The sequence below is a fragment of the Rhinolophus hipposideros genome (genome assembly GCF_964194185.1).
Source record: "Rhinolophus hipposideros genome assembly, chromosome: 7".
Lineage (NCBI taxonomy): Eukaryota > Metazoa > Chordata > Mammalia > Chiroptera > Rhinolophidae > Rhinolophus > Rhinolophus hipposideros.
The window spans coordinates 97,696,423-97,719,628 of record NC_138053.1 but is presented as its reverse complement, the minus strand read 5'-3'; the positions used below and the strand labels follow the sequence as shown (position 1 = coordinate 97,719,628).

At 41.8% G+C, this 23,206-nt stretch overlaps 1 protein-coding gene across 1 annotated transcript in view; it reads left to right on the top strand.

Moving 5' to 3' along the window:
• Positions 1-23,206, top strand: part of ICE1 (interactor of little elongation complex ELL subunit 1) — a 53,819-nt gene that overhangs the window by 5,150 nt on the left and 25,463 nt on the right. The window contains exons 2-11 of the mRNA XM_081054000.1: positions 4,428-4,486; positions 4,986-5,022; positions 9,094-9,110; positions 9,869-9,980; positions 11,414-11,490; positions 12,444-12,481; positions 14,301-14,383; positions 14,589-14,628; positions 14,712-14,768; positions 21,786-21,872. Coding sequence (XP_080910126.1) covers positions 4,428-4,486; positions 4,986-5,022; positions 9,094-9,110; positions 9,869-9,980; positions 11,414-11,490; positions 12,444-12,481; positions 14,301-14,383; positions 14,589-14,628; positions 14,712-14,768; positions 21,786-21,872 — 607 coding nt within the window. The remainder of the gene's footprint in view (positions 1-4,427; positions 4,487-4,985; positions 5,023-9,093; positions 9,111-9,868; positions 9,981-11,413; positions 11,491-12,443; positions 12,482-14,300; positions 14,384-14,588; positions 14,629-14,711; positions 14,769-21,785; positions 21,873-23,206) is intronic.

The window sequence follows — 23,206 nt, the reverse complement described above, 5'->3', positions numbered from 1 at the left end:
ACACCCCCTGCCTGGTAGGGACCCCAATTGCAGACTCCCAGAAGGAAAGCAGGGGTCGGCGTAAGGCACCCTTCGCAGCTCAGGCACAGGGAGCCACCCTCACGAGTTCGAGGCATGGTGAGAACCGTCCAGATGTCTGAGTTCCTGGACTCCAGCCAGGGTCCCGCCTCCCAAACAGGCTCTTCTGTGGATGGCAGCTGTAGGCCTGCTGTGGTGACTGTTCTGCCCACACACCTTGGGGTGGGGGTGCTCTGTCCACCAGCTTTGCTGCCAAACGTCCCAGTGGGCGCAGACAGCGGCCCCCACCAAGAACCATCCACCCCAAACCATAGCAGTGTTAGGCAGTTTCCTTTTCCCATTATCGTTAATTTACCTGTTTGCTGTGTCTACATGTTTTACTTATTTGTGTATGTGGCCGTTCTGTAAACCACACTGGCTGTCTCTGTCAGCCCCTCGGCCTGCCGGCTTGCTCCTTGCCGAGGTGCTCGGCCACTGCCCTGATGCCACTTCCGCCAGAAGAGAAGGGAGGAGAGGAAGTCCACAGTGGGTTTCTTTCTCTCAGTGACATTCAGGAGATGTGTGGAGGAAATGATAACAGTGCACTGTGGAAAAGGAGTCAGTGCGGAGCAGTCTAGTAAAAGACGGGCTGCTCTTGGGGGTGTGTTAGGGACCCAGTGAGGAGTAGAGAGGAACTCAACCAGAGGCCAAGAACAGGATGGCAGTTAGGAGCGGAGAGGAGAGAGCGTTGGCGGTAAATCTGCTGTTAGAATAGAAGTTCCAGAAGAAGAAGGCAGGACTGCTGGGAGAGCAGTCATCCAGGAGCACAGCGCCAGTACCTTCCCTGGACGGAAGAACTCCGGGGCCTGGCTTCCTTCCCTGGAGGCCAGGACATCAGGGCACAGCGCAGGGCACAGCGCAATCCTGAATGAGGGTGGGTCGGGGGCCTCCAAGCGCCTGCCTCCGGGCAGCCTGTTTGGCGTTTACAGTTCTGAGAGTCATTAGTTGGAAGCTTTGGTTGTGGCCCACAGAAGTGACATTAGAATAAGATTGGAGGGAAAGAGTGTTTTATTAGGATACTGCAGAATCTGACCAAATTTAATCGCCACCCAAGCAGGCTTTAGGGAAACTTGAGCTAGGAGCCAGAAAGCTGTAGGAAAGCAAGCCACCGTCTTCACTTAGTCTGTATTTTCCCCGTGCAATGCTATGTTTTGTGATTTTAAGTGTTTGCCTTTATTAGAGTCACACACGGACATGGATTTGTTAAGACACCCGGAGTCTCCAGCTCCCCCAGTCCTCTTCCCAAGAGACAGCACTTTTAATTGTCCTGTGTGTTTTATACTGAACTTGCACATTTTTAAATAATAGACTTGCTCCTTCTCGCTTTTCAGTTTAGGCTTATTGTCGGAGTTCTGGCTTTGGAAGGTGAGCGGGAGGTCTCTTTCTGCCCTGTTCCCCACCACACCTGACCCCCCGCCCCGCCAGGCCTCCGTGCACTTAGGATTTCGATTAGGACTCTGTCAGAGCTGACCTAACTATCTTATTCAGAGCTAAACTTTGGAGTAAATTACCATGGCTTTTCCTTTCCTGTGCGTTTTCTTGTTTCTTTTGGTTAATGATTATATCCTTAATTCAACTTACTGGCCTTAAAAGTGTTGCAAGTGCTGACTGCATGCCAGGGGCTTGGTGAAAGGCTTGCTTCCTTCGGGCTCATCCTATTTAATCCTGAGCGCAGGCCAGTTGTGTAGCCTCCGGCGTTTGCCTCCTTATCTGGGGGTTGGATTGGTCCTGAGGCAGGAGAAGTTAAGTACATTGGCCCAAGGCCACTCAGGCAGAACATGGAGGAACAGGAATTTGAATCCAGCTGTGTGTGACTGGAGTCTGAGGTTTCTGGAATGTCTCTGGCATCCTACTTGACATTACAGATGGTGTCTGGAAGCAGAAGGTGGGGAGGCTGAGATTCACTGGCAGAGAACTCGAAGCAGTGGGGGAAAGGAAGAATTGCTTTTACTTAAAAAACAACCATGGTTGAAGGAGATGCTGCAAACCAGCTAGCCCCAGTCACTTGCAGTTCTCTGCCACTTAGGTACAAGTCCCGCTAATGCTCGCTCTCCACAGATGTGCTGGCGTTTTCCTCTTTGATCTGGCGCTCAGCTGCCGCGCTGTGTGTCCCTCCTCGTCTTCTCCTTTACTCCACGGTTCCGGTGCAGCCTGTGCACACCCAGTGCCGCCCTGAGCAAGGCCGTCTGGGAAGAAAGTCTGTGGACACTGGGGATTTGAAAACGTCTGTTTTACCATCACGGCTGATGGATAGTTGGTACAGAATTTTACGTCGGAATTTTCATTTGTCTTCAAAATTTTGAAGGCTTGATGTGTGCATCTAGATTTCTAGGTCTCTAGGCTGCTGTTGAAGTCAAGCCATTCTGAGTCCAGATTCTTTGTACGTGACTTGTCCCCTTTGATTGTTCTCTCAGGGTTCTTACGGGCCCTTTGCTTTGTCTCTGACGTCCTGAAATTCTGCGCTGATGTGTCATGCTTTGGATCCTGTGTGGATCCGTGTGCGGGGCCCTTTCCCTTTGGACACTTCCGGCTTCATTTCTGGGATTTTTTCCCATGAACATCAGTATTTCTTCGATTATCTATCCCCCCATCTCTTCCATTATCCTCTCTCTGGCACTCTTATTGCGGCGCATGTGAGATCTCTTGCACTGACTCTAATTGTTTTTCTTTTTCTTTATTTGTTCCCAAGCCTGTGGTTTATTTCGGGAGATGTTTTGTTTTGTTTTTTTTTTATAACTGTGTCATCAAATTTTTTGAGTCTTGCTTGTTTTTAACTTAGTTGTACCAGTTTTATTGGGATATGATTCACGTGCCGTCAAATCCACCCGTTTAATGTGTGCAGTTCAGTGGTTTTTAGTGTATGCATAGCTATCCAGTCCCGTCACCAGGATGTGATTGTGAAACATGTTCGCCCCACCCCCAGCCCAGGCCTCCCCCAGGAACCCTCTTAAAGTTTAGCGCCTGCTCCCTGCCCCACCCCCCACTAACCTCCTCTCTGACTCTGGCGTTGCTTGTTATGAACAATTTCTGTGAATGAAATCATACAGCAGGTAGCCTTTCGGGCCCGGCTCCTTTCACTTAGCGTACTGTTTTCAAGATTCATCCATGCTGTGGCACGTGTCATTCATTCCTTTTTATCACCAAGTAATCACATTGTGATTACTTGTCTGTAGGACGTTTTGTTTATCAGTCCATGGGTCGATGGGCATTGAATTTATTGTTACTGTTTGGCTAGCAGGAATACGGCTGCCGGGGCTGTAGTAAGAGCCTGCCGGTTTGGCCTGCACACGTGTTTTCAGTCTCCTGGGTGTGTGTGTGCCTAGGAGTGGAATCCCTGGAGCTCGCGGCTGCTCTGTGGCCGGCGGAGGACCTTATTTCACAGCCCAGCCGCCAGCGTGTGAGGGCCGTTTCTCTGCGTCCTCGCCCGCACTTGTGGCCGCCTGGCGTGCCAATGCGTGCGTATGTTAATTGTAAGAGCTATTTAAAAAATTCTCTAAGAGCTCTGATTATTCCTTTTTAAAATAGCCTCTTGTTTGTTTCATGAATTTGCTATAATTTATATCAGATTATATTAATGTTGTTGAAGTTTCCTCCTCAGTTTTGCTTCTTCCAGCTCGCTTTGGTTTGTTTTGGTCTCTCTTCATACAGTACAAGTTGTCTGCGATGTCCGGAACCCCTGATGTTCATAAAGAGCTGTGGCTAATTATACAGTGTGGGGGGGCTCGTGGGCCCTGAGCCTCAGAGCAGTGGGTCTGGGTGGGCTTCATCTGGGCCTAGCTCCAGGCCGTGTGTTCCTCAGGTCCCCAAAGGCACGGCGCACTCTTCTGCCTGCAGGGCGAAGGCTGGCCGGCCACTGTCGGAGCTTAATGGGGAGAGCAGGCGGGTGGCCGTGTGCACAGGTCTGCCTGGCCCCTCTCTTCTTGCTCCAGGCCACCTGCCCCAGGTGTTCACAGTGTCCCAGGCAGGGGCTTCTCCAAAAGCAGAGTCCCTTCTGCCAGATGGGGGAGGCGCACTGTCCCTGTGGCATGGCTGACAGCAGCCGAGTGTCCCTGCTTCCCACGCTTGTCGGAGTTTTGTGTGTGAATGGAGGACAGCTCACTATGATCAGATACCCAGAGTGTCAGTAAAACTGACACTGTACTGTTGGTTAGCGTGTCGTCATTCAGACAGATTCGGAGAGAGCGGGCTCAGGTCACACAGAGTATGTCTGCGTGTTGATATACAATGTAAATAATAGAGTTACGTGTTTGTTTATGTAGCATAGTAAACGATGTGTCTGTATTTTACCATAAATTACATGTTACAGAAAAAGTTACATTTAAAGTAATCTAAAAACAAGTAGCTGACTGTAGTGTTTCTTTTTCTTTCAGAATTTAAATGAATATGTTGAAGCATTAATTGCCTTGAAGCAAAAAATTATTAACACAGAGTGAGTATGTTTTCACGTTTGTCTGGACTTGGTGAATCTGATGAACAAGCTGGAGGTCTGAAAGGAGAACCTGAGTTTCTCATCTGAGGCCTGCGTGGTGGTGGTTATGATGCAAGTCCTGTGTATTGGCCTTTACAGCAAGGCTCATGGGTTAGGAAGTGATTTAAAGCTGTTTTCCCAGCCTTCTTAGCTTTAGGACTGGATCTCAAATGTCCTCATTATTTCATAGCCATGCTGTGACATTTAATGTGTGTGTTTTTTTTTAATTCTATAAAAGTCACATGGATTTATAAAATATTACTTAGATCAAGAAGATTTTAAGTTAAAAGCTCCTATAATGCTGTGTTTTAAGAAATTGAAGGTAATATAGTATGTGTGTGTATGTACTGTAAACAAATTTGTTACATAGGAAAAAGATGTCTTGCATATTTTGAAACATGATTTTAACATAGTACGTTTTCTAGAATAACAAGAGTAACAATTATTTTCTTTGTTGCAGTAATTTGTTAACAGAGTATCAGAAGAAATGTGATGATATCCTTTTACTGGCCTTTTTCCATTGAATTTTTAAATTATGGTTTCTTAAAGAAATGTGAGTCTTCATAGTTATCTTTTGGAAGGCAATATTCACAGGCTCAATGTAGGGGATATTTCTTGATAAGCACAATGAACAGCTGGTCTTTTGCTGTTAATACGTTTCATGATAAAGACTGCTCATCTCCTTATTTTAGAATTTATTTTTTGTCATTGATTTTGATTTTCTTAAGGTCCTATAAGCTTTTTTTAAGTTTCATATCAATTAAATTTATTGGGGTGATATTGGTTAGTAAAATTATATAGCTTTCAAGTGTACAGTTCTGTCACACATCATCTGTATACTGCATTGCGTATTCACCACCCGGAGTCAGTTCTCCTTCCGTCACCATGTATTTGACCCTCTTTACTCTCCTCTGCCACCCCCCTACCCCTTACCCTCTGGTAACCACTAAACTGTTGTCTGTATCTATGAGTTTTTGTTTGTTTGTCCTGTTCGTTTGTGGCTTTCAGTTTTATATCCCACATATGAGTGAAATCCCACATATGAGTGAAATCATTTGGTTCTTGACTTTCTCTGCCAGGCTTATTTCGCTTAAGATATTGTCGCGATCCATCCATGTCACAAATGGCGGTGTTTGTCTTTTCTTCACAAATGGCCGAGCAGTACCCATTGTATATATGTACCACATCTTTATCCATCCATCTATCGAAAGGCTCTTTGGTTGTTTCCATGGCTTGGCCACCATGAAGAATGCTGCAGTGAACATAGGAGTACGTGCATCTTTATGAATACATGTTTTCAGATATTTTGGGTAGATACGCAGAAGAGGGATTACTGGGTTATAGGAGCTTTTTAATGAGTAATAGGTCTTTTTCATTTGTACTGAGACCATGCCACAAATTCTTTAGGTTCACGAATAATGTGAAGCTGAATAGGATACTGTCAGAATATTTTGGGATTTCTGCAAGAACGGAGGGCACTGTGGGAATGCTACAGAACTGACTTCTGTTAATCAGTGTTATGACTTGTCAGAATTAATGTATTTGTCCCAAGTCACAGTGTGATTTATATTCACAGGACAGTGCTTGTGCTCATAGTCACATTTGTTCAGTAACCACGTAGCGCACCAGTGGTGTCGTTGGCCTCTGGTTAAACATTTTCCCGGCTGGGTGAACACTGGGATGAATCCTCCTGCGTCTTGTGGTGATAACCCTCACCCTGAGCTAGGCCTGCCCCATGGAAATGAAAGCTCGTAAGGACACACGTCCATGTCCGGGGTGTCCCGCATGCAGCGGCCCCTCCGTATGGGGAGATCTCCCTGTTCACCTTGGCCTCCCCGTGGCCTGCTCCAGGCTTTCTTCTGGCACCTTGAACTCACACATGCTCATGGAGTACTTGTGTGGTACCGTCATATCTAATTTGTGCAGTTACAGCAGTAAAATCAAGGCATAACATTTCAATTCATTTTTCGTATCTGAATTTTTACATTCAAGAGCATAGGTCATTGAAATCTCTTGTGCTTTATTTTTGAAACTGTCAGTCTCTTTAACTATGTATTATTGCACGAGTAATATCTTTGCTTATGAAAGCTTACAGAAACAGTTACTGCAAGTGCTTTTAATTAGCTACATGGGAAAATAGGTAGGCAATTCCAATATTAGGAGAGTATGTGTTTATTATATCCTTTTGGAAGAAATGGCACAGCCTTTTTGAGGTAATTACACAGGTAAGCGGAAAAATTCTTGATTTGCTTTTCTAAAATTTGCAAAATTTTAAAAATCAAATTGCTAGGATAATTTATTTAAAAATTGATAAAACTTTCAATTGTTCTTTTTTTAAATTTATTGGGGTGACAATTGTTAGTAAAATTACATAGATTTCAGGTGTACAATTCTGTAATACATCATCTATAAATCCCATTGTGTGTTCACCACCCAGAGTCAGTTCTCCTTCCATCACCATATATTTGATCCCCCTTACCCTCATCTCGCACCCCCCACCCCCTTACCCTCTGGTAACCACTAAACTATTGTCTGTGTCTATGAGTTTTTCTTTCTCATTTGTTTGTCTTGTTCTTTTGTTGTTTTTGGTTTATATATCACATGTCAGTGAAATCATATAGTTCTCTGCTCTTTCTGTCTGAATTATTTCACTTAGCATCATACTCTCAAGATCCATCCATGTTGTCACAAATGTTCCTGTATCATCTTTTCTTATGAATAGTATTCCATGGTGTATATATACCACAACTTCTTTATCCATTCATCTGTCGGACATTTTGGTGTTTCCATGTCTTGGCCACCGGTTGTTTCCATGTCTTGCAGTGAACATTGGAGCACACATGTCTTTATGTATAAATGATTTCAAATTCTTTGGGTAGATACCCAGGAGAGGGATTGCTGGGTGATATGGTAATTCTATTCGTAATTTCTTGAGGAACCTCCACACTGCCTTCCATAGCGGCTGCACCAGTCTGCATTCCCACCAACAGTGTCTGAGGGTTCCTTTTTCTCCACAGCCTCTCCAACACTGGTTACTATTTGTCTTGTTGATGATAGCCATTCTGACTGGGGTGAGGTGATATCTCGTTGTGGTTTTTATTTGCATTTCTCTGATGATTAATGATGTTGAGCATTTTTTCATATGTCTATTTGCCATTTGTATGTCCTCTTTGGAGAAATGTCTCTTCAGGTCCTCTGTCCATTTTTCAATTGGGTTGTTTGTTTTTTGTTGTTGTTGAGTTTTATGAGTTCCTTTTATATTTTGGATGTTAGCCCCTAATCAGAGGCACTATTTGCAAAAATCTTCTCCCATTCAGTTGGTTGCCTCTTTATTTTGTCAGTAGTTTCTTTTGCTGTGCAGAAGCTTTTCAGTTTCACATAATCCCATTCATTTATTTTAGCTTTTACTTCCATTGCCTTTGGAGTCAAATTCATAAAATGCTCTTTGAACCCAAAGTCCATAAGTTTAGCACCTATGTTTTCTTCAATGCAGTTTATTGTGTCAGGTCTTATGCTTAAGTCTTTGATCCATTTTGAATTAATTTTGGTACATGGTGACAGATAGCAGTCCAGTTCCATTCTTTTGCACGTGGCTATCCAATTGTGCCAGCACCACTTACTGAATTATTCTTCAATGCCCATTCTGTGATGTGGCAGTCGGCTTTCACCCCAGCTGTAGGTAAACGGATTTTTTTTTTTTTTTAACACATTTGACAGTTGCCCAAATAACTTGATTTGTTACTTTTTTGTGTGATTCTGTTTAGTTATTAGTTCCTCTTTCTACAGGGCAGAGTGTGTTTTATTTCATCAGATGTTTCTTGAACTTTTCTTTCTTGCAAAGACTGCAGTAATTTAGAATTAATACAATATATTCCTTAATCTTGAGAAACTTACATTCTAGGTAATAGAGGATAATGTAGACATGTTGATACAAATAAACATTTGCTATAATGTGGTATGAGAGTAGGAATTATAGGAGATGAAACTTGAAGGAATTATTTTTTGTTATCTCAGAATATTTTATTGGGAACTTGAGATGGGAAATGAAGTCCTCAAATTGTGTAAATTGTGAAAGTGAAGGGTTTCCTGGATTTTATGTTCTCCCTGTCTTTCTTTTCTCATTGCTCATTGAATGTAGTTCTATGTGGTTTTATGTAGTTATGTAACTTTTTGGCTGGAATTATACTCTGGACTGTTTGAGGAGTGAAGGATGAGTTGTTTGGGGATTTCGATACATAGAGGATTATTCAAGGTATTTCCCATTAGTTTCTTATTGTCTTTATTCTTGAAATGTAATATTAGTCATATATTTAATCAGGCATCTTTTTAAATTTAGAGACATGGACATTTTGACTTTTGGTATGTTAGGGTAAATAGGAATAACTCAGTAAAAAGCTTTATCACTGTTATACGTTATAGATGGAACTTTAAATATTGTTTTCTAGTAATTATGATATTGCTTGTATGTACATTCAATACAGATTATTACAGATCCTTGTAAAGTGAGTTTTATCTTCAGACAAGCATCAGTAGATAAAATTCTCAGTTTTCTTTAACAAGTCTTACAGCTGCAGTTTGCCAGAAGGTAAGCTATCTGTTTTCATAGTTGATTTGGGGGAGACATGTATCAGCCTATATTTTTAAACAGATTGGAACAAAGTGTCACGTAGGATTGACCCATTATTTAGAACATTGCTTTGATGCTCATAATAAAAGATTTGCATTTTCCTTACTGTTAAATTGTCTAAATGTATTTCTTAACTAAGGTCTTAAATTCTGACCTGGTTTGCCTTTTCAATAACTTGTACTGATCATGTTGCCATTGAGAGGAGGCTTGTTGCTATATATTTATTGTCGTCTCTGTTAATTGGACTGTTTAATGGGACTGTTTATCTTGTGTATTTGAAACAATTTAAAATAGATTTACATAAAAATTTAGCAGTATTTTATACTCTGATTACATTTATCTCTTAGAAAAAGGAAAAACATGATTATAAACTGAATCACAAAATGGCTTATCCTTTAATTTGAATAAAGAGACTTGAGTTCAAGATTGGAAGGGCCAATTATTTGGCAGCTTGCCCTTTAAAATATTCTCTTGTTGTCTTCACTTCTCAAGTAGCTTTCTGATACACTTTTATTAAAAGTAGACTACAATACCAAAGAAATCAAAAGCAATACGGAGGTCATGTTGGTATACATAGATGGAATGGGCTTAAAAAGAGAATTTCTTTTATTTTTTGTTTCAATTTAGAAACAGATCTGAAAATCACCAATAGATATATCTAATAATTTATTGCAGGTTCTTTAGTATAATAATGTTAATGCATTGTCCATTTTTAGAGAAAATAGCACGCTGCATCAGCAGGTGGAACAGATGCTTCAGAAAATCTCTCCTCTGCAGAGATGTCAGGAAGAGCTGGGATCTTTAAAAGCAGAGCTAGAAGAGAAAAAGGTACCTAAAGTCATTTCCCTACAGAAATTTATCTTCAGGCAGTAAGAGCTGCTAGTGTGTTATTCTTGGGGTAAGGGGACATTCTGTGTCTTAACAAAGGAAAGGACTGCTGTCTAAGTGTATTGCTGTGGTTAGCAGACATTGAACTGCGTGATTAGTGGCTCGGCCCCTACAGTAATTACCAACTCTGATTCTGTGTTAGTAGCTTATGCTTCATGAGAGGTTCAGTAGAATAACCTCCTGGCTATGAATTTTTATGGCTCTGCGTGTCCTGCATTCACTGCCTTTTCACTTACTTTTTTTTTTTAACTTTAAGTGTACAATAAGATGCAAAATTTTAAAGTTAAAGGTAGGAAAATCAAGTTTTCTGTTTTAAAATGAAGTTGCAGTCAGTTTATTTAAAATAAGTTCACTTTTTTATATAAATTTTGGTTTACCCTTTATAGGAGTGTTAAAAGAGAATTCATGGCTTCACAGATAAGAGAAATCTGGTACTAATAAAGTGAGGTGGTTTCCATGAGACAAGCTGTAGACAAGCTGGGATGATTCTTGGCTTCTCTTCCTGTTTTCAAAGTTCTTCTCATGGTGGTGTTTGTATCTCTCCATCTTCAGGTCGTGCCATTTTAGTAGTGCTTTCTGCCTGTCTGAGTCTTTGTACTTTCCCAGCGATTGAGTTTCCTATTTCTGTAGGAAGTCCTTGTTAATATGTTTGACTGTGCAGTGGAAGTTAAACAGAACTAGCTGTGACACTGACTGCTGCCTTCCTCTGGTGCTGCGATCTCGGTAGCCATAGCTGAGAGGAGACAGGAGCACTGGGGTGGGAGCCGAGTGGCAAGCCCTCAGCTCCCTCCCTCCCTGGGACTGTGGAAGACTCGGTCAGCTTGGGGGCCCCAGACCCTCATCTGTGAAAAGGGGTCATAAAGCTCATCACTCAGAGCTGTGGCGATTAAAGACGTATCATAGACACATGACACTGCGGCATAATGTCCGGTAACAGTTTCTTTCCCATCCATAGAGGCCACCAGGGGGAATGTGTTGGTAGTATTAACACACTTTTCCCAGTTACTGTTCAGTGTAATAATTGTTTTATATTTTTGCACAGTAGTAACAATAGCTTATATTAAGCTCTAAAATTTCTGTGTATTTCGTTGAATTTTCAGTAGTATTCTGAAGATTTGGAGTTGCCTTAAAATTTGCATATTTTAAATGTTATAGCTTTGTTTTATTAAACTGTTAATCATATATCTGTTAAGGATCTGGTTATATCCATTAAAGTGTTCAATTAATTGAACTTTGGTTTCCTGCCTAATGTATTTATTCACTTGGTTACTTCATACTGCTAAATGGTAATTTAGCTTTTCAAGGTCAGAATAAATTGTTACTGATGGTCAATGACTTTTAAATTGACAATATGTTTGTTTGTTTGTTTCCAGAGTTCTCTAAAGTTGTATCAGGATACTCATCAGGAATATGCTCGTGTAAAGGAAGAATGCTTGAAAACTGATGCTCAGTAAGTAGTTTTAAAATTACTGTAGAAATAGGGTTTTCATCTCTGCAAAAAGCTAACCCTTAATAGAGTTTCTCTGTTTTGTCTTTGGGTTTGTCGGCTGTAATTAACTGCAATACTGAATTAAATGAGTCTGTCAGCCTTGGTTTTCATATCTGTCAAATGGGAATGATGCCTGCTTTGAAGGATTCGAAGGAGGGTTAAATAAGCCTCACACGATAACAGGCTACGCAGAGGAAGAGCTCCATGGAGGTGTTGGGTGTGTGTGTGTGTGTGTGTGTGCGCGCGCGTGCACGCACGCGCTGTATCTGTGAAAGCGTAGCGATCGACTCCTGTCTCTGAGCCAGCACTTTAACAGGTATCACAGCGACTGGTGTCTTTGTTACCATTCCCAACAAGGGCTGTTCAGAAGCATCCACTTGATTATTTTAAAGTTTAATACTGTATTCACATTATTCAAACATCTTATGAGCTACATATGCAGTAGTTAAATTTCCATGTGATGTAACAGTAACTCAGAGAGTCGCCGGCCTTCTCTGATCAGAAGTCCATCTTAGAACGAGGGCACTTCTCCAGCCACGGCCGCCGTCAGGCTCCCGGAAGTGGTACTGCCTAGTAGGACGCTGGACTGACTGACCTTAGGACCCTCCGGACACATCAGCTCCACTCCTAGATGAGGACACCGCTGTTCAGGGACAGAAAGACAGATTTCTCTCAGCCGTTTTAGAAATAATCACACACTAAACGGCATACCGATTTTGCTTAGGCTTACTCCACTCTTAGAACGGTTGCTGGGAATTTTATTGGTTGATGCGTGAGACTCGTAACTGACATTTTCTTTGTTATAGAAATTTCAGGAATTAAAAAAAAGAAAATGTACCACAAACTGTAATACGTATTTTTTTATAATAGTTATTTTTTTCTAACCATTTTAACTGATAACATTTTATCATCAGGAAGAAGAAACTAGAAGCCAAGGTGAAGAAGCTGGAAGGTAATTGGCACAATTGTTGTCTAACAGATGGATGCCATTGGTCTATATACAAATCAGTGGTGACTCCAAGATTGTAGCTGGGTCATCGTGGTTTTGAGGGCACTCCTGGGTGACTGCATGAAGGGCACTGTTAGCAAGAGGTCTGAATGCTGCATTCCTCTCAGTTACTGGGGAGTACGGAAATGGAATGTGCAAATCCTTGAAATGTTACACTCAAAATAATAGCAGCCTGTACTTTTCCTGTAAAAAGAAGTAATTCATAAAAGGATTTAATTTTGAAAGTTGATTCTCATGGTGCCTTCTCATTTTTCCTAATGAAATCAATAAGGTTCGTAGAGAAGGTTATTGTTAGTCCCAAGAAAGCTGACGTGTTTGGACAGTTAGAGCATACCCATGGGGACATTCCCCACATCGGGCTTGTCAATGTCTCCCCACACCTCAGCTTGGCTGTGGCTTGTGGTCCACACTGACTAGTCAGAGTGCAGAGGGGCCCGGGAGGTCCGGCTACCGCCTCGTGGGCTGCTCAGTCAGAACGCTTTCAGGAATTGTGTTCCTGAATTGTGTGACCCCGGGCCTTTTACTTTCCTTCCTTGTGTTTTCATTCTTCATTTTTTAAATCTTGTGTTTTCCGCCGTCATCGGGTGGTTGGGATGTGGAAATAACATAAGGTAGACGAGTGGGCACTAGTAGACCCAGGCCTGGCACATGATCCCCCCTTTAGTCCAGTGTGGGCGTCAGCAGCCCTCTTACCTGCTGTGGCTCACTGACCCCACTGTCCGTGCTCTCAGCAGAGTGCCCTACTGCGCACACATGTATTTGGGAAAGGGTTCTCACTCTAGTGTTTTATGGGATTTTACTTTTCCTAGCAATGGTGTATGAACTCAGGTCAAATCCTGCTCAAATTCTTCATAGTGTATTTGGACTATCCAGTGCTTCAGAATCAAAACCAGGAATGAGGAATTGGCTGAAGATTCAGGAAAGAGCCATGAAAATGCCTTAAAAGTACAGTTGACCCTTGAACAACTCGAGTTTGAACTATGACAGTCTAGTTACATGCAGATATTTTTCAATAAATAGTGTAAATGTATTTTCCTCGTGATTTTCTTAACATTTTTTTTTCTCTAGTTTGCTTATTGTAAGAATACAGTGTATAATACATACAACATACAAAATATGTTAATTGATTGTTGTTGGTAGGGCTTCCAGTCAACAGAAGGCTATCAGTAGTTACGTTTTGGGGAGTCAGAAGTTATGTGTACATGTTCAGCTGCTCAGGAGCCGATGCTGAGAGGTCAGATGTAATCTACAGTAAAGGTATTAGCACTGAGGACCCTCAGCTTACGGAGGGCTCCCAGGAAGGAGTGACTACAGTAAGCTTCAAGGAGAGCCCTCCCTCCACGTGCAGAGAAAGCCATTAACTGTATGCCAAGGTGAAAGCCCAGTTCTGCAACCTGGGCACCTTGAATGCTGCTGATGGTTGAAGAACAGGGCGTCTCCTCCTCTCTGAGGGTCGTGCATGTTGGAATCCAGCCTGCCAAGAGGGCTTGGGTGGCTCGTGCAGGCCTTGGAAAGGGTGTTGAGGTCTGGTGCCAGTTCTGTGGGTATATAAGCAACAGAGAGAATACTGTGAACAAAAAGGGTTTCTGCATTTATCCCTGCTACAATACTGAAGGAACAGTAACCTGTTCAGACTTGTTTCAAAGTTTTAAGGTATGAGGAAAAAACCTAAATGGATTATAGTTTGAGAATTTCATTAATTGTAGTTGTAAAGTTGGTTAATTAGTTTTCTTTCTTACTTTACTGTATTCTTTAAATAAAGAGGCTGCCATCAAACAAATTCAGGACTTCAAGCAACTGAGGAATGAAAAGAAAGTCCTAGAAAAGGAATTTAAGAAGACACAGGTAATAGATGACAGTGCGCACACGCTGAGCTTCTGGCTTCAGGGCTCCTCAGTGTCCTTTTAAGTGGCACATCCCTGTCACGCAGGAGTTGGGGATGAGGTCCCTGAGGGAAACAGTCACGGGAGGCCCATCAGAGTGCCCCTTGCTTAGGCCAGAATGGCTGCGCGCCATACCCGTGCTGACACTCAGTGCTTTGTTTTCACAGGAAAGGCTTGATGAATTTTCTAAACAGAAAAATGAAAAGGGTGAGTATTCAGTTATTGCTCACTTAACAATTCTGTTTTGATACACAGAGTTCTTTTTTAACTGGTTTCCCCCACATTTTTAGAGTTGAGAAATATCGGAACACAAATTTCAAGTGATTCTTACGGAAGCATAGATAAAAGTAAGTATACTCCCAAGTTGTATGTTAATTTCTCTGCATTACTTGTAATGGTTTGGGAGGTCACTTGCTGCTTTAACCTATGACTAAATATGCCAGGGCTTAATTGATGTTTCATGTAATAGCCATACATGTTTCAGGTCTTCATTAGATCTATGTTATTACCTTGCTGTCTGATAAAATAATACAGTGAATGAAAGCGTGTAAAAGCAGTATTGTTTGGGAAAGGAAAACTAGTTGGAGATACGATTTCCACACTTCTCAATAAATGAGTATTGTTTTCTCATTAGGTTACAATTTATCAAGTCAGTTTATTAAATTTCTTAGGTGCCAAATGTATAAAAATTGTTAAAGTCAGGCAGGAAAACTGAAGTCAAAGCCCTATTTTTGGAAGACAAGAATTGAGGGAAGGCCAAAAGTACAAGGAAAGTAAAGTGGTCACACAAATCACACGGGAAATCACAGATGTTCACATGTGCCTTTCATCACTGGGTATGTGATCTCGGAGAGGAGAAGGAATAACCCAAGAAGGTGAGAAATAGGGGTTTTTCCTCCAATATTTCTGTTTATTAATTGTGTGACCCCGGGCCTTTTACTTTCCTTCCTTGTGTTTTCATTCTTCATTTTTAAAAGGGAGATTCACTTTGTGCTCTGCTTATCTCTCACTTGTTTGATAGGGATCAATTTAAAATGTAAATAATGGTATTTTCATGTTACTAATGTGTTATTTTTCTCTCCAATAGAAATGATTGAAACCACTTACATTATTTTGTAGAAGTATATAGTGTCTCTTCAGAAGTCACTTTTATCTTTCCCATCCTTTTTTAATTCAGATCACCAGATCGTTTTTATTGTGGCTTCAGGCTTTGACGGCTCATACCTTTCGGTTGCCTGGACACTGATTTATCACTGTCACTAATACACAGTACTGTGTGCTTTAGCTTCCATTCTGCCTCTGATGTGTGGAAAGTGACATTCACCGTAGGAACAGATGTCGCTGAGAGCCATAGAGGACTTGCCAACACTTGGCTTTCCCAACCAGCAGCCACCTATTGGACCAACAGATTTGTTTCAGTATTCAGCCAGTCTCAGGCCTGTTTCAAACCAATCCCGTTGCTGTCTGTCCTGCATGCTGTTTTATTTTCTTCAGAGAACTTGTTACTAGCACAAGTAATTTTTTAATTTAATTTTATTTTTTTATCTTCCTTCACTGTGAGGGCAGGGATCGTATCTGTTGTACATTTTGCTTTTCCCAGACAAATAAATGAAGTCTTTAGGAATCTACTGATGAGCTGTGGACCTTGATAGCTTTAATTCCTAATTCTGCATTGTATCCTTAATGCTGTCCTCTATTAATACTTGACTTCTGAAAGAGATTTGTAAGTTAGGAGGAAAGGGTATTTGGTTGACTGCACTTAAAAAAGACTGCCTGAGTGCCACGTCTGCCTTTCCTTTTTTTAAAATTCCAATAAAATTGGGAGACAATAAAAATGGCTCTTCTTTAGAGTGACATAGGTTTAGCACCAGTGGGGATTTTAATAAGGTGATGTAAAGCAGAAGGTATCAACTGATGATGCAGCCCCCAAATTGCGAGAAAATAGCAGCTCTCCAAAAGCAAGTTGGGGGGGCAGAAGCGTGCGTGTCCCCAAATCAGGTGGCAGAAGGTGCAGGGCACACGCATAGATGACAGATGGAAGGTGTGCGACATTATGGGTTCAGAACCATTTCTGGGTTTGTCCACAGGTTGTGGCCCCAAGTTTAGTTCTCTGAGTGTTAGTTGTGACATGAGAGGCACCCAGAGTGGGCACTTAGGGCAGCTTTGAAAGACAGCTGCTCTCTGCCCAGAAAGTGAGATCTTCTACACTCCGTGTAATCCTCACGGAGGATTACTCCGTGAACTGCATTCACTCTTCCTCGCCTCCCTCTGGAGGCAGGGCCTTATACTCATGAGATGAGGACCTGCATTCATTGCCAAGGAATAGGACTGGAAATGTAGACTAAAGAAATGCACTCTGGCTATCAAAGATGTCCTCCCTAAACTTTCACCTGAAACTGAGGAAAAGCCATGACAAGAAAGAAAGGCACCCAACTCCAGGAGAAGGGCTGGTTCCTGAGGAAACAGTATGAAGTCATGAACCAGAGGAAGTGTTAGAAATTGAACTGTTTCCTTAGAGAAAGCCTGAGAACATATGCATAGGCTGCTGCTGTGAAATTGGAGTAGGGCTTCTAGAGTATTAAAAATAGGATTAGAAATATACCCACTAAGAAGGCTGAATTGTTGAATGCACAGATAGATTGATTTAATAAACTGAGAAATTTAATCTCTGAATGGTGGTGCAAAAGAACAAGGAAAATATAAGAATCTGGAAGATAGAGCTGGATGTCTTAATAGTTATCTATTAGGGGGAGAACAGAGCTGAGAGGAGAGGTTTCCTTCTCTCAGAGCAGAGCACCGGTGTGGTGCTTACATGAGAAAGGCCTCCCAAGTATTGAGCATGACGTTTGTGTACGAACTCCATCTCCGACATATTCTTTGGAAATACATTTAACATCAAATGGAGCAGAAAGATTAATTTACAGGGATGGTTGAAAAAATTTCAAGCAGATGCTAACCTTGAAAGCTGTAATGTAAGGTGAAAAATCAAGCCTAGAAATGAATTTACGTGGATTAAAAGGGAACATATAGATTTTTTTAAAGGTGTAATCTTTCGAGAAGATACTGCTATGTATCATGGACCAAAGAGCATGAAACTTTGTCAGGTAAAATGCTTAGAAATTCTAGGGGCAATAGCCAACTTCGTTTTCATGGGAGACTTTACATGCTTCTCAGAAATAGAAAACCAGACAAAACAGGAGATAGGATTGGAGTCGTAATTACAAGACTGATGAGTTACATATGACTCTTAAACCACAAACCTAGAATTTAAAATACTTTTCAAACATATGTAAAAACTGGCTTTACTAGACAATGAAAACTACAATCGGAGATGTTTAATAAGATGCTTGTAAAGATGTCTCTCCCACCACCACCACCTCCCTCAAAAAAACAAAAAAAAACAAGTAAAACTAAGTTTGAAAACCTACCTGGTAACACACAAACACAAATCCCTCTTGGATAACAGAAAAAAATAAAAATTTAAATACTAAACGGTTGTGGAAATAAACAACAGTAGGGAAGCATTTACTTAATTTTTGAGATATTGTCAATACGGTATTCAATGGAATGATATGTGGTCTTCAGTGATTGTTTTAAAAAGTAAGAATTATAGAAAATGAATGAATAACAATGTAGGAAAATACAGCAGACACTTCAGGGAAATGGAAGGAAGGAATTGATGAAAATCATAACATACGATAATGAAATAGGAAGCTAAGCAATTGATTTGCGACCATTAAAACTAATAGCTGGAACTTCGTAATGTTGGTGAAACCCACAGCTCTTGGCAAGTCTGATCAAGAAAGATCAAAGACCAGTAGCACCAGGACTCAGCTATAACACTGCGGTTGGAGAATATCTTAATTCACAAATTGATATTCCTATTTGATCACGTTCATGAGGTAGACCATTTTCTAGGAAAACATGCTCAGGTTGATTCAGAATAGTTGTTGCAAACCTGAACAGAAAAATAGCAGAAGAACAAAATAGTTAAAGCTCTACAGCAACACCATGGAAGGTCCAGGTGGCTTAATGACGAGCTCTGTAAAGCCTTCAGTGAAAACGAATGTCTTTATTATTATTTTGTTTGTTGTAGAATTTAGGAAAAGATGGAATGCTTTTTGTCTCATTCTCTTAGACTAGCATAACCCTCTACCGAAGCCAGTTAACACGCACACACACCCCCGGCACAGAACTCTGTGACTTAGGACTACACAAAGTACAACTTGAAGAACTCAGATCTACTGGTAATTTAGAATATAGACAAAGTATGAAGTAAGAGTTTATCTCAGGAATACTGCAACAGCTGGTGAAGGAAAATCATATGATCTTGATTTACCCATTCCTTATTAAAAAATACTTGGTGAGGAAATCATAGGAAACCACATTGGAACTTGAGAAGGTCGGACGTGAAGAGCGCAGCCATCTCTGCTGAGAACAGCAGGCGTGTTTGTTCCTTCCGCTCTGCGTACTGGAGGCCCCGCGCAGCGCCGCAGAGCGAGCAGGACACCTACGAGCTGGAAGGACTAACAAAGAGTCAAACCGTTGTCATTTCTGCTTGCACAGAAAATGAAAGACGCAGCTGGAAAACACAAGTGAGGCGCTTGGGGACATGGTGACAAACAAGGAGCACAAAACGGACCATTCTGAACCTGTGGCCACGGAACCGTCAGACGTCAAGGAAAAGGCCTCAGAGCCGCCTGCCGTGCGTGCGGCCAGGAGACACCGGACCAGCCTCCTGAAGGGCATCCCAGGATACCTGGATGCAGAAACTGTCCCTGGAGCTGAGGACTCCAGTGCGAGGATGTGCATTTGCCCCAAATGTGTTTGTAAATATGCAGTCTCATTCAAACTCCCGGGAGGCTTTATATGGGAAGGACAAGCAGATGCAAAACTACATGTTCGGAATAAGATTTTTGGAATGGAAATATCTGAGCAAGTCTCCTCCCCATACAGATACTAAAACAGAATCATGAAACGGTTGTGATTAAAAACACATGTAAGCATGTGGAAACCAACAAGTCGGCGGAGTAGAAAAGTGTCGTGCGGGGTGGCCTGCGGGGTCTCAGCGCCCGCTCCTCACATAAGAACGCAGGACATGGTGAGGCCGAAAAGGAACACTTACGGAGCCATAAGTAGGGGAGTCATACTACTGTATTCTCGCCGGCGGCTGGGCTGGAGACCCAGGAAGCAGGATCTACATAATCTGCAACCCACCGTCCTAACAGCAGTCCACGCTTGCTAGCCACCATCTTCTTGTTAGCCCCTCATTTTTTCTGCTAGCATAGCCACAGCAGTTATATTAGTGGCCAATGGCTTACGGGTTACAGCTGACGGCCAACTAGCCACAGTTGATGGCCATTTACTACCAGAGCCAGCACCTTTCCACGTGAGGCCGAGAGCCTGGAAACTGCTTTCTAGGGCTCTGTCCCCACAAAAAGTCTAGAAATATTCACAGATGCCTTAGATTTTGCTAAAGGCAGTGTTTTAAAGGATTGGGGAAAGGTGTGCGGTTCAATTTAATGAGGGCTTCTCTTCGCAACTATGGAATGGAGGCACAGAGCTGTTCTGCTTTGTTGAGAATGGATAGCTCTTTTTGTCAGATTGGATGCAGTGAAGGAGTGCTCAATTAGCTAGGCTGGTTTAGCCTCCATAAGAATAGACGAGGAACTCTTTTTCTTTAAGGTTCCTTGTTTGCTGCTTTCGGTATATTTTATAACAAGCAGGGTCCTGGTCAGGTCACTTAAGCAAAGAGGATTATACTGTTTGCAAGTAGGCTTTGGGGTCGGCTAAATCATTGTAGACAAGTTACTAGGCCCCAGAACTTTGCACTCAGCAATGGATGTGCCCCACACTCCATGATTGTGAGGGGCTGATTGGCTCAGGGGGGGTTGGCAGCATCCGCTTTGAACCCGAGTCTCCTCCGCTCTAGCCCAGCCCCTTGAGCTGCGTCACTTGGGCTTTCATAGGGCTGTCCTTGTGCAAACTAGGTGGTTCCTTGGAGGTGCTTTGCTTTAAAAGGTTGGTCTTCATTAACAATCTTCGCCTTAGAATGGAAATGACCTATGCAAGAACAATTATCTTCAGTGAAATTGCCTATTCTTTCCAGGTTGTCAGGGGGCCTCATTTTATCGTATTTCAGTAGCTCTTTTTTTTTTTTTTTTTTTGTAAATCCTCTTTCTATCAGCTTTGTAATTTCTGTTTATCGCACTTGCTTCTCTCAAAGCTTCTTATATCAGTTACTTTGATTTCAATAATAATAATAAAAAAGATGATGAACTGAAAAAGAAATAAAAAAAAATAAAAGGTTGGTCTTTGTAGCCTCTCTAGACTAGATTAAAGATTTCAGTATTTTTAATAAATGCTTCAGGTTAATTTAAGAACTTAAGTTCAAGGAAACTAATAGAACTTTGAGGTGGCCTGAAATTGCCTAATACTTAAGTTTATTTTTAGTTGAATTTTGGTTTATGTGGGTTGTCCCTTTATGCAGATTTGACCAGAAGCTATTGACATTTTTATGAATATTTTTTGCTTTGGAATTTTTTTTTTTTTTGGAATTTGTGTATATATTAATGTTAAACTCACTTTAAATCCCTAGTATCATATTCTAATGTTACATGAATTTCATTGGGCCTGTCTTTGTTACAACTACCCTTGGCCTTTCAGCTTAAGCCAGTGGTTCTTAAACATTTAAGGAATCCAGACAGACCCCTTTGAAAATTTATAAAAATTCCCTGTGTAGCTTTCCCTGTGTGTGATTAGCTCTCCCTACCCATATGTTCATACATTCATAGTTTTGTCTCCTGCCCTGTTTTCCCTTAAGACCATGAATGGCTTTTTTGTGATCCCTGAAGCCCCTAGGTTAATTTCAGCATGGCCGACTGACGGCCTCATGTAACTGAGAAAGCCCTTCTCCACTGCTCTTCATACTGTACACAGCCCACATCGCTGTCCGGCCATTGTGTCTCTGCTTCCTTCCCCAGCCCCATAGCTCTGTCTGTAGAAGATTTGTGGGCTGAAGAGTTATGTGTTCCACACACAGGTGAAAGGGACAGAGCCATTAACAACAGGCAGCTTTGGTCTTTTGTATCCTGTAGTCTGCCTCCCATTCCCTAAGGCGCCCCCAGCAAGAACAAACCACAAAATCCCCAAGCCTGTGTTCAGCCTCCAGTGTTGGGCTCAAGCATGGTGGCAGACCCTTGCGACGGGAGCTACCGGAATGATCCACAGTGATCGAATTTGAGGAATATGTTTAAGTTGTCTGGTTTTCTAAAGTCCTACCAAGTCCTGACTTCACAGGACTGTTTTGGCTTGTGTAGACTGAGCCAATTGGCATGTCTTTAATACTTTATTCTCTTCCACAGGAAAAGTAAAACTACTGCTAAAGGAATTGTGGCTCTGTATAAACACAACACACAGAGTACCTGGTGAAGGCAGCAGATGTGTCCCAGGTGAGACAGAAGCTTCCAGAAGTGCATATCGTTGCATGAAAGTAGAAGTGTTTACTGCAGGCATTCTGTGCCTTTAGTGTTTTATGTCTCCTGAACGTTCCATTAAAGGATGAAACAAACGAGTGGGTATCCTTAATTATTCACAACTTCCTTTCTCTTCAGCGTGACTTCCACCAATCTTAGTACACACATGTGCTTTTTAATGTTTAATAGCAGCGTTCATCAGAGAACGTGACGGGAACTGGAAGGACACTGGAGGCCTGCACGGCGGTGGGTGCAGAAGGCTGAGGATACAGAGTTTTTTCTAATCATTTCCTGCGTTTCATCTGTCTGCCAGCAGTTTAGCTTAATTTATTTTTCATGTACCTTACCAGTCCCTTTGGCTGACATTTTAGTTACAATCTATTATGCATTCCTGGTCTCTTAGGATACCAATATGGGTAGATTTCCCTCCACGCCAATTGTCATGTGAGATTTTTGTACAGTGTAGTTAGCTAATGCTTTTCAGAGAATGACTGAATCTGTGGGATACCTTGATTTGCAGTAAAAAGTCACACAGGCATTCTACCACATTCTCAGTTACACTCTACTCAGGATTTAAGATCTGGAAATAGGTATTAGTCACACTAGAGCAGATGGGGGAAGATGGTCGTCTTGCATACGATTCAAGTGCTTCTCAACGTTTTTTCCTTGACTGCCATCTTGGATTAGCTGCTATGAATTCACAGATCATTGCAGGTCTAAATCTGTAGGAATGTGCCCTCCTAGTGTTTCCTTTCAGGCTTCTGAAGGGAATGCTTCCAGAGGAAAAATTTTATAGGAAATGCCTGTGAGTCCTGCAGAGGCGGATTTGATGGGGTCTGTTACAGGGATTTCTCCCCGTAGTTCACCTCCTGGATAATAGCTCTGATGATATAACCCAGTTATGTTGTCTGGTTATATATGTGCATCTCCTAAGTTAGTCTTCATTTTAGAATGTCTCTGTTCCTGGCTTCAGGCAGTAGTGGGTTCTTTACAGTCTCCTTTGTCAATCAGTATTATTTTATTATAAGCACTTGATTTCATGTCATTATTTATTTTTTAACTTTTTTTTCATATTAGAAAAGTTACATAAATAGTGCAGAGACTTCCCTTACACTCCTCATCCAGATTCCCCTGGATGTTTAACATTTTCCGTCCCAATAATCAAAAGCAGGACTCTTCATACAATACTGTTAACTAAACTAAACCGCATGTGAATTCCACCTGTGTTCCCACCAATGTCATTTGTCTGTTCCAGGATTCCACGCTGCATTTACTGCCGTCCTTCCTTTTAGCTCCCCCAGCCTGACAGT